Source organism: Silene latifolia, chromosome 5 (genome assembly GCF_048544455.1).
Source record: "Silene latifolia isolate original U9 population chromosome 5, ASM4854445v1, whole genome shotgun sequence".
Taxonomy (NCBI): Eukaryota; Viridiplantae; Streptophyta; class Magnoliopsida; order Caryophyllales; family Caryophyllaceae; genus Silene; species Silene latifolia.
In genome coordinates this window covers 642,682-653,584 of record NC_133530.1, presented here as the reverse complement: position 1 = coordinate 653,584, position 10,903 = coordinate 642,682, and the positions used below count along the sequence as shown (strand labels likewise).

The window sequence follows — 10,903 nt, the reverse complement described above, 5'->3', positions numbered from 1 at the left end:
CTAATCTTAGATATAACCTGGAATTACCCCCTGTTTATGATTTTATAGTGATAATTTGATTAGGCATGCAGATGAAGTCGAATATATAGGCAGATCTAATTGATCCAATGTTTATATTAGGAAAAGACAGCACCATTGTGAGGATGCAATACAATTATTGTATATAGAGTTTAGCATGCGCGTTGAACATGCATGTGATGTGGAATTGTGGATGTAATTTGAATAATAATAATAATAATGAGGAACTAAAAAGTGCACACCTTTTCAACGGCCGGCTTTCACCAATGAAAATTGAATGGATCGGATAACATTTTACATACATGGAAATATGATGGAATAATGCTGCTATTATATGTGTCGACCTCATCCGAAGAGACTTATTAACAACTAACTTTGAATCACAAATCACCAATAATGATTGCTTAAAATGGTATCTCATCAATAATAAGTCGAATAAACTTTAATTTGTAATCCGTAGTCCACAATTTGCACTCCCTCATTCCACTTTTTATTATGCTTTTTTCCTTGAAATTATTTTGTACTTCGTATCTTATACTCTGTAGTCCGTACAAAATATATTATCACATTGAACACTTTCCCTGAGCATTGTCCTGCTAATATCTAATGCCGACTTATTTGTTCTACAATTGAGAAGTAAAAATGTAGCTTGACAACCCAAATTAATTAAGAAAATGCAAATATTTTGTAAAAAAATAAAGTTTTGAAAATGTATGTGTAAAATTTACTTAAAATATTTATAAGTTTTATTTATATTGTCCTACATTATCATATTCGCTTGTACTAGTGAAAATATTTAAATATGTGGAGAAATAAATAAAAAATGTATTTACTTAAATTAATTATATTTAAGCGAAATTTATAAGAGAGATTGATTTGATGACAGGTAGCAAGATTGCAACTAGTAACATGTAATGGCTCTATTTTTGCCACCAAATTGACAATGTTATGTACCAAGTTTGAAGAGGTGGATTGTATATTATTAGACCATCCCCAAGCAGAAGGTCGAGTTAATCGGGTCACCAATATTTTTCCTCATTATCACAGCTTAATTATCTTGACCCATTTTCATCCTCCTCCAGAAGGTCACGACCTGCGCCATCAACCCAATTATTTTTCACTTTTTAACCAATGAGAGAGTGCCACCTACCCACGTCATCATACTCAACCAAAGGTCACCTTCTCTTTATTTTGACGGTTGTCCTTTTTTTTTGTTTCCACCAATGGGAGTGTCTTGCTGTGAGTCACCAACAAGTCACCAACTCAACTCAAGGTCACCAATTGACCCTGAGTAGTTGAAGGTCACCAAAATTAACCCCTTAATCCTAATTTAAGGTGTCATTAAGGTGACCCAACAAGGTCACGACCCAGTCGGTGACCTTGCTTGGGGATGGTCTTATATAATTAACGTTAGATGAATGACGACATAGTGTGACAAGCTTAGGTATGTCTAGTTGGGTAATAAGATAATCAAAGCAGGTGGTGTGGTCAGTGGTGTAGCCGTGTAGGATGGTTAGACAATGTCCATTTGATCACATATTTGAGTTGTTCAAATGAAACACAAGCGGGTGACACCACATTTATACTGCATGCAGCTTTACATGCAAACATAATTACATATGGATGCTAGACATATAGTCATATACTCCGTAGGACATATACTACTATATACGGATTAATAAATATTATAAATATAAATAGAAAAGGGAGAGTTTACTAAAAGGATTGTTATTGATAATTCGTTCGTGTTACAATTACAATAAGAAACGATTTGTATAACATTCGACATTACCTAAATCTCGATTTAGAATCTCTTAAAGTAGGCAACTCAAGATATTCATCATATCATTATAATATTATTACGATATGATATACCATATACCGTAATATTATCCAACAATAAAACTTGTGTCTTAGGAGAAAAACAGGTTAATCAAGCTTTCACTTATACGTCTATAAGACTATAACAGACTTTTGTTCGTTCTTAGCTTAGGTTTTACTTGTATTGATTAACAATATTTGATTCGTTTTAAGTTAAGACAAATTTTTATTTATGACGGTACTATTTCATTACAAGTTTGTGACCTCTTACAAAGATCAGCAAGTGGGAGAATAAGTGAGAAAGATATTGTGTAAGATCATGAGCTTATAACTGTTACAAATAAGACGATAGGTTAAATATCAATTGGTCTCCCTTGTGACGGGTTACCATTTGTGGCGGATATTTTGTGAGTTAAAATGGTAAGAAAATGGGTTAGTGGAGAAAGGGGACCACATGAATAGTGTTGCAGAGAGAGAAAAAGTGAGTACTTTGTGAGGTAAAATGGTATCCGTCACTCAAACAAGAATTTGTGGTTAAATATAGGATGCAAATATGCAAAGAGAGTGGTGATGAAGCTAGCATAGGGATGCGGTGGGGCCGTGGGGGGGTCTCCTCCTCCTGATGACATGAGCATCGACTGGTCTTCACTGCGCATTGCACATTGGATATTAGGGCTCAATTCCCGATAAGATTCCGTTGTAATAAACTCCGTCGTCAGCACTTAGACACTTCTCCATTTTTTAAAATAAATATCAATATCAATATCAATGGACCAAACAGAAAAGATTATAATAATTGGGGGGTTTGAAATGTAAGAGTAAGGAAGGGACACGTGTAGAGATGATAGTTAGTATCCTAGTTGGGGACTGCCGCCACGTGCACATTGACGGCTCATTCATTCTTTCATTTATTCTTTCATTCATTCATTCATTCATTCATTCATCGTACGGCCGGCTAGTTAGTTACTCTTATCTTTCTAGTAGGAGTATTTGTTTGGATTATTTATTATTAAAATTAAAACATCAACATAAATATCATCCATCATGTATGGGAATTGGGAGGGAGGTTGTAACTTGTATGTATAGCATTGTGTTGTTTTTTTGGATGTTTCATCATTCACGTGCCCTGCTGCTCTCCACACTCCACACTCCACACCCTCTTCCTCTTTTTCCAAACCTTCCCATCTTATAACACTTGTTTTTGAGTTTCATGTCATCTTCATTCCATTAATTCAACTACCTTTGATCTCTTTCTTATTTAATCCCTCCCAATTATTTGTTTACTTCTCCTCTTATTTGTCTTTATAGTTTTATGTTCAATTAAATACTTGTATTATTCTGAATTTTAATGTTTGGTTTTCAGCATTTCTAAGTAAGATACGGAATACACAATTACCCTATAGTATATGTTTATAGGGAGTAATTGTAGTAAGCACAAGTCTCCTACAACCGAATGAATTAACTTTAGATATGTTGGGCTTACTTACAATGGATTGGGCCTTAATTTTACACTTACATAAATGGCCCAAATGTCCCGAGGTTAAAACCAAGTTATCATCACTTGTCAATGCTGCTATTACAAGATTCTGAACCAAAATCCCAAACCAACTAACTAACCATCCAAACTTAGTTGGTCTCTCACCTTGGCCTAATGATATTCACAAATGCACAAGGTACACAACTCCAGAAACAGACGATGCACCAAGGTTGAATGAAATTACTTACCTAACATAAACAACAGAAATCCATCCTTTAATTTCCCCCAACTAATTTTGGTCACATCAGGTACGACAAGTTCTTAGAAATCAAACACCAATTTCTTGCTGGCTGGCTGGCTTTCAAAGTCATAACTACCAAGTTATAGAAAGATTAGATATTGCAATGGCTAACATTCACTGACTAACTTCACGGATTTCCGAATAAATCCCAAGTAAAATTACACAGACACAGTCCTAGAAATGTGACACCATTTTAACTAACTAGAGGCTGCTTTTGAAATCTAACTACTGAAGCCAATAACAGATATGACCAACTAAAATCAGATACACGCCGTCATAAAGCCAGCAAAAATAACAGTGTGGAAAACAGAAGCTTTAATTTGGATCACAGTGTCCCCTCATTATTCTTCTTCCCCGCCTCAGTCGTTTCTTCCATTCCATTGTGATGGGCAACATCATAAGTTGCGTGGACCCCCACAAACAGATAGTAGAGCAGCATCACTGCTGTACATATGAAAAACCTTAGAAACGCCTGATATCCCAAAGATCCTATCAGAAAGATGTTCATTCCGATAGATAATGAGGGCACCCATGGGACAAGTGGAACTCCCCATATCTTGGGAGCGCGTTGCTTTGTAAGTAGCTGCATTGCTAATGTACCACCACACCAAACCCCGGCACAAACTCCATATCCGATCCAACTCCGGCTCTTCAGGTTCCAAATTATTGTTATACCTATTGAAGAGCTACCAATGAAAAACAAACAGCCTAGAAATTTGACTAGGTTTTGTTTAGGTGTCACTTCTGTGACGTAGTACCTTCTCACTAATAGTGCAACAGCCATTAGCATAAAAATAAAAAGCGTGCTAAAGGAGAAGACGCTGGATAACACGTCTAGACTAGTGAAAAACGCAATGACAGCGCTGAGAATAGTAACCAGCAGAGTTGCATTAATAGGAGTCCTGGTTTTGGGATGAACGTGAGCAAACCATGGAGGAATCAAATGGGACCTTGCTATTTGTGTCGTGTACCGAGCTTGCCCGAGGGAGCCCACAAGAAGGCTTGTGGTCATCCCTTTGAGAGCGATGATCGAGACTAGATATTTGGCCCATTTCATACCAATCTGATCGAAAACAACTGTGTAGGGAGCATTAACATCAATGCTGGTGTATTTTTGCATCATTGTCAATGTCAAGGACATTAGACAATAGATGACAGTGATCATGGACATGGACCCCACTAGACCAATAGGGATATCTCTTGAGGGGCGTTTAGTTTCCTCAGCCATGGTAGCAACCATATCGAACCCTGTATATGACCAATAAACAACAGCAGCAGCCTGGAACACACCCTCGGCTCCAAATGGGAAGAAGGGCACTAAATTCTCAGCCTTTGAATGAATAAACCCGACAATGATAATAAACACAATGACCAAAGCACTCAAGACTGAACTCAACCAATTGAGGCATGATGTCTGCCTAGTTCCAGACATAGCTATGCCATTTGCTATAAAAAGCACGACAACAGCAATTGGGTCAAGAAGATTGAATCCTTGAGCAAAAGAATTGACACGAATTCGAAGGAAGTCAGAGTCATCCCTTATAAGACTAGCGAAATAAGAGGACCATGATCGTCCTAAACCAGCAGCACCCACAATAGCCTCAAGAAGAATGTTACTAGCAGCAATGTAAGCAATGAAATCACCAAGTTCAATCCTAAGAAAAGAGAAAGATCCTCCAGCAACAGGGACTTCTACACTAAACTCAGTGTAGCAAAAGACAGATAACAATGCAGAAAGCCCGGAAATTGCGTAGGATAGAACAATTGCAGGGCCTGCATAGGATCAAATATTACACACTTTGGTTACATTTAAATTTCTCATGTAAATAATGTAATGCGACATAGAACCTAATTTAATTTATCAAGAAAAAGAAGTAATATTTCCGTCTCATTCATTAGTTTAGGTTTGATTAAAATAGTAATGTCAATAAACATAAAGGGAATTGCAACATAGAACCTAATTTTGAAATGGAAAACAAGTAAGGGAGGTGACCTGCATGATTATGGGCTTCCTGACCAGTAATGCTGAAAATACCGGAGCCGACAACGGAACCGAAACTCAACCAAACAAGGTCCCACCAAGTGAGACATTTATTCAAAGGATTAACACTCTCCTTCCTTAACTCAACAAGCTCAAAAGAATCAGAAGATCTGCTTAAAAGCCTGTCTTTGAGACGAGGGAAGATATCAAAAAGGGCATTCTTGTAATCTGAGATTGAATTGAATGATTTTTCAGGGAAAAAATCAATCTTTCTCAATCTCCAGTAACTACTAGTGTCTTCTGAAGATGAAGAGGCGGCCATTTCAAGAAGTGGGATTTTATTAGAATCAGAATTGTGATTTTGGGAATTATAAATATTACTCGTATTCGTATGTTGTTTGGGATTTAAATCTTTCATTGTTTTTATTTGGAAATAAATTATGAGTGGATACGTTTCTGTTATTTTGTGGGAGTCTGTACAAAGTCAACTTTCCTGGGGTTGTTCATTCTTCCAAGATTATAGTACACCCTGGCTTTACTAATTATCTTTTTTTTTTTTTTTTTTTTGAGTCAAATAATTATAATTATCTTTTTGTTTAGGAATAATTTTCAACAACAATCCACCTCTTATTAGGCGCATTTTTTTTTGGATCAAATTGCTCAATCAATCAATCAATCAACTTAATGGAGCCAATCAATCAATCAACTTAATGGAATCAATTGAATCGAATCAATCAATTGAATCGAATCGATCTGAATCAAATAATAATAATAATAATAATAATAATAATAATAATAATAATAATAATAATAAAAATAATAATAATAAAAATAATACCAATAATAATAATAAATATTATTATAATATTATTCATTAATAATAATAATATATTAATATAATCTAATAATAATAATCTAATAAGATATATAAAAATTAAAATATTAATATAATAATAAATATAGTAATAATAATGATAATAATAATATATTAGTAATATAAATGATAACATTAATAATAATAATATAATATTGTTCCGGGTGTAATTCCAGAACAAGTATTGTTACCACCCGTGGCTTGTAGAATGATGTCTTGAGTTGGATCCTTCGTCTCTATCGTTCCTCTCGGCCTCTCCTGCAACAATGAACGAACTGAGGGCTTGGCTTTGTGCCAAGCGTACTCACTCCGACGCTCAAGTCGAAACTTAGAGGGTAAGTTGTTGTTACTTGGCTAAGGATGTATTGTAGAGAGATAAGGAAGATATTACCAGATGAATAGTGATTCTTAGGTTAATTTATGGATCCTTTCCTCAAGGAAGGTTGAGGAGTATTTATAGACTTTCACCTTTTGTCACGTAGTGGCCAAGTGGCCAAGTGGCTAGCAGGTGGAAAGACCGTTCTACCCTCGGCCGCCGGACCCATGGCGGCGCGGAGGGTCTTGGATATGAGTACGCGGATATGTGTCCCGGCGGGGTTGCCACGCCGAGACCGAGGTGACAGGCCGATAGGATTCATCGGCTAGGCTGTCTAAGTCGTTGACCTTGCTGTGGATATCCTTGACCTTGCTCAAAGTGTTGACTTGGTCAGCGGTGCAGAATATGCCCCATCAATTTGCCCCCAGCGTAGTCTATGCCGTGGTATGGGCTTCGATGTATGTTGAGCGTATATTCTGCGCAAGTAATTTGTGAAAAATGTTCCGCATCGGCTTCTTCTACCTCGGCCTGGTTCTTTTTAGGCCGTACCATATATATCCCCCCTCCGCATGGGTGTTTAAAGGACATCCGATGTGGAAGAGAAAGTGACGCTGGCCGAGACCAGGGTTGAGAGTGCCGGTTGTTTTTGATTGCCCCGGCCGTGCTATGTAGCCTGGTTGATCATGTGGCCGGGGGGCGGATACTCAGGAATTTGTTGAGGAAGATGAATAGGCGAAGAGATGTGAATGGGCGTGTTGAAGACGCTTGGTCACTGTTGCATTGATTGACGTTCAAGCTGTTGCAACGATTGACATTCCATGGTTGCATGTCGACACGCGTCTTTTTTTGATTGGTTTGGCGCTTCATGGGTCATTCTCGATTGGTCCTTCTTCATGGGCTTTTCCCTATAAATAGGGCGGTTATTCCGTGAAATTGGCCACCAATTTCATTCTCTCCAAAATTTTCCTCTCTAAACTTTCAAGGGCTTCTTTGTCTTCTAATTTTCGAGTTGTTACTCCGTGAGTGTTTTTCTTCAAGGTAAACAAACACATTTCCTCACTTCTTATTTTGTTAAATAATCATTGCTATCATGTCTTCTCTGTGTGCTGGGGACTAGCACTTCTGCGCCGGGGGGTTCCCCGTCGCGTCTTGATGGGGAGGGGATACTAGATGCCATCCCGATAAGGTTTGGGGGTCCTAGGTCCCCTTCTCCCGAAGTTGATCCTCAAACTTTGGAGGAATGGGAGGATGAGGATGATGATGTTGATGATGATGAGAGGACTCCTTCTGGTGGTGAGAGGACTCCTTCTGGTGGTGAGAGGCCGTTTATTCCGGATCATGGCGAGGCCTGCACGACCGGTCTTGACCGTGTCTGGACTAATAAATTCGCCAGCTGTTCCGGTGGGACTCTTTTCGGAGGCCATTTCTTCTTCGGTGAGGGGTACAAGATCGTTATCCCTGAGGAGGGTCGGGCGGTCTGTTGCCCTCCCCGGTCACATCGGCGTGTATATCGTGCACACCGGAGTATGGGCTCCGGTTTCTTTTGAATGAATACGTCATGGCTATCATCAAAGCTATGAACGTCGCTGTGGCCCAACTGCATCCGTTGGCCATGAGGACGATAGTCGGCTTTGTGTGGCTCTGTCTCTTTAGGGGGGAGGTCCCGACAGTTAACTTATTCCGCCGCCTTCATCATCTACGGCCGTCAATCCCTGGTAAAGTGGGGTGGTACAGCGTGCAGACGGAGCCAGGCTTCGTCTCCGTGTCCAAGCTTACTTCTTGTAAGGATCGCAACGCGCGATGGGTGTACGTCCAAGTGCTTGGGAGGACTACCCATTGCCTCGGTCCTTCCGAGCCACTGTTTACTTGCGGTGTGAGAGCCGGAAGAATATGAGAAATGTATTTCCCGGGGTAAGGTTAAGATGGACGCTTCGATGGTTCCTCTTACTGCGGAGGAGAAACGGGCGGCGCAGCTGTTTGATGCTGAGAAGGGATGGCTGCCCCCGACTCAGATTATCCTTCAGGATGAGCTGCTTTGCCGTGTTGGCCTCATACCGGCCCTCAATCGAGGTGAGTGGGGTCGGTGTGAGGCCCATCTTTGCCTGTTGCATTCCTGTTTTAGAGCTTTGTTTTACTTCCTTTATGTAACTCTTGTTTGATTTCTTGCACGGTTTGGCCAGGATCATGCGAGAGAGGACCTTAGAGAGGTTAGGGCTTGATAAGGACGGGAAGGTTGTTCAACGGCATCCTACGGCCGACGCGTGACCGCAGAGACCGGCTCCCAACGAGCCGATGGACAGAAACGGTGAAGGCATTGGATCCGGAGGCGGCCTGAGCACGGGTTCTCGGAGGCGTGCCGAGGAGAACAAAGAAGGCAGCGTCCAAATTGGCGGCGGCGTCAGTGCCAACCCCTTCTTCGACTCCAGTGGTCCAGAAGGATCATTTGGAGGTCATCGATATCACTGAGAGGGGGGTGACCGTTGCTAAGGACCCTTCTCCTCCGAAGAAGAGAAAAGTGCCACCGTCTGCTTCCACCGGTGCCGGGGAGAAGACTGCCCCAACCGGCCCTCCGCTTAAGAGGGTCCAGACTAGTACGGATCTAACTTGCGGTTCAGACTTAGCTGGTTCGTTGGACATTCCCGATGACCGACTCTCTGATGTGTCGATGCATGTTGACGTGGATGCTCTGTGTAAATTTTTGTAGATCCACCTTCGGCGATCGCCGTTCTCACCGAACTAGCGATTAGGGAAGCGACTGAGAAGGCTATTGAGAAGGCGGGTGATAGAAATGTCACCATTGACTCCTCAGCTCAGAAGATTCCTCCCACCGAGCTTGTGGCAGAGGGTGTGAAAATATATAAGAGGCTGGCGAAGTGGACCCAATTAGCCGGCTCCCACATCATGGAGCAGGAGAAGGCCATGGCCCAAGCTGGGCCACTGATCGCAAAGCTCAAGCTTGATCTCTCTGCTGCAAGGGGGAAGCCGGAAAGGCTAAGTCGGATCTCCTTGCTTTGCCAAGAAGCGTGTGGAGGAAGGCGAGAAGTCGCTAGGGGCCGAGAGGGCCAAAGTTGAGGATCTTGATGCCGCCACCGCCAAGATGATGGAGGAGCGGGACCGGTATAAGGGCGCTTATGACGCCGTGGTTGCCAAGAGGGAAGAGTGGAAGGATCTGTTCCATAACCAAAGTGGGCGCTCGGGGACACGCGGGCCTCCCTTGCTCAAAAGGAGAAGGATATTGAAATGCTTCAAGATGATCTCCTTCCTAAAATGTGCGCCCAATTCCGGGACCAGGCCGAGGAGGCGACCAGGGAGGCAATCAAAAAGCTCATCCCCGACGGCTCCTTCCCGTGGGATAAATTTGACCATATTCTGGATGAGATGGCTGATGCTGCGGAAGTAGCGGCTGCGGAGAAGACGGAGGCGGCGAAGGCGGCTCAGATAGCTGAGGCCAAGGCGGCCTATGATGCAAAGTTGAAGGAGGCTGAGAGGCTAAAGGCGCTTGAAAACGTCGAGCCCTCTTCTGAGCCGGCCACCGAAGATGCTGCTGCTACTGATGGAGGGCAGCAACAGGCATAGGGAGACGGGCGGTCGTCACCAGACTCACCCGGCATCTCGGATAGCTTTAGCTGTTCGGGGGCCAACTATTGAGCCTTTCCTCCCTGCCATTTTTTGGCGCTTCAAATAATATGTTTGTAATCTTTTGCTTTTCTTTCCTTGTTTTGTTGTAAAACTTTTGGTAGGTTGTGTTTAGGCTTATCCCTATGGGGACGGCCGTCGTCTGTACTCTCCTTGTAGTTGTTTTTAATAAAGTTCGTCTTATTGGCCTTTGGCTTGGCCGGGGCTTTGATCACAATCCTTCACCTGTCTTCTTGCGTTATTAATTGAGTGCCTTCGTTTTTACCGTCGGTATGACCGAGGCAGTTTGAATGCATATCCCAACTGTGTTTAACGTCTTTAGCGTATCGACCGACGTATCCTCGTCGCTCTCGGCTTTGGCCGAGGTAATCGAAGGTCTGCGGCTCGACATTAAGATTCGTGAATCGTGGGCATATTGATTGCTAGATTTGCGTCTCAATTGCACTGAGTGTACGTTTCTTCTAGCGTATCGACCGACG

The 10,903-nt window shown here is 41.8% G+C and overlaps 1 protein-coding gene across 1 annotated transcript; it reads right to left on the bottom strand.

Annotated features, from left to right (window-relative positions):
- Positions 1 to 3,704: 3,704 nt before the first annotated feature.
- Positions 3,705 to 6,085, bottom strand: LOC141656268 (cationic amino acid transporter 8, vacuolar). The gene is made up of 2 exons (XM_074463094.1): positions 5,611 to 6,085; positions 3,705 to 5,390 (listed from the first exon to the last, which is right to left on the bottom strand). The coding sequence occupies exons 1-2, from the start codon at positions 6,014 to 6,016 to the stop codon at positions 3,943 to 3,945; spliced, it is 1,854 nt and encodes a 617-aa protein (XP_074319195.1). The 5' UTR covers positions 6,017 to 6,085; the 3' UTR covers positions 3,705 to 3,942.
- Between the last annotated feature and the right edge of the window lie 4,818 nt (positions 6,086 to 10,903).

What these genes read in the sequence shown, in the direction of transcription:
- LOC141656268 (XM_074463094.1), bottom strand. Translation starts at nt 6,016, where the DNA reads ATGAAAGATTTAAATCCCAAACAACATACGAATACGAGTAATATTTAT. An exon ending in GGAAGCCCATAATCATGCAG is followed by an intron (nt 5,391 to 5,610) that starts GTCACCTCCCTT and finishes GATCCTATGCAG; the next exon opens with GCCCTGCAATTGTTCTATCC.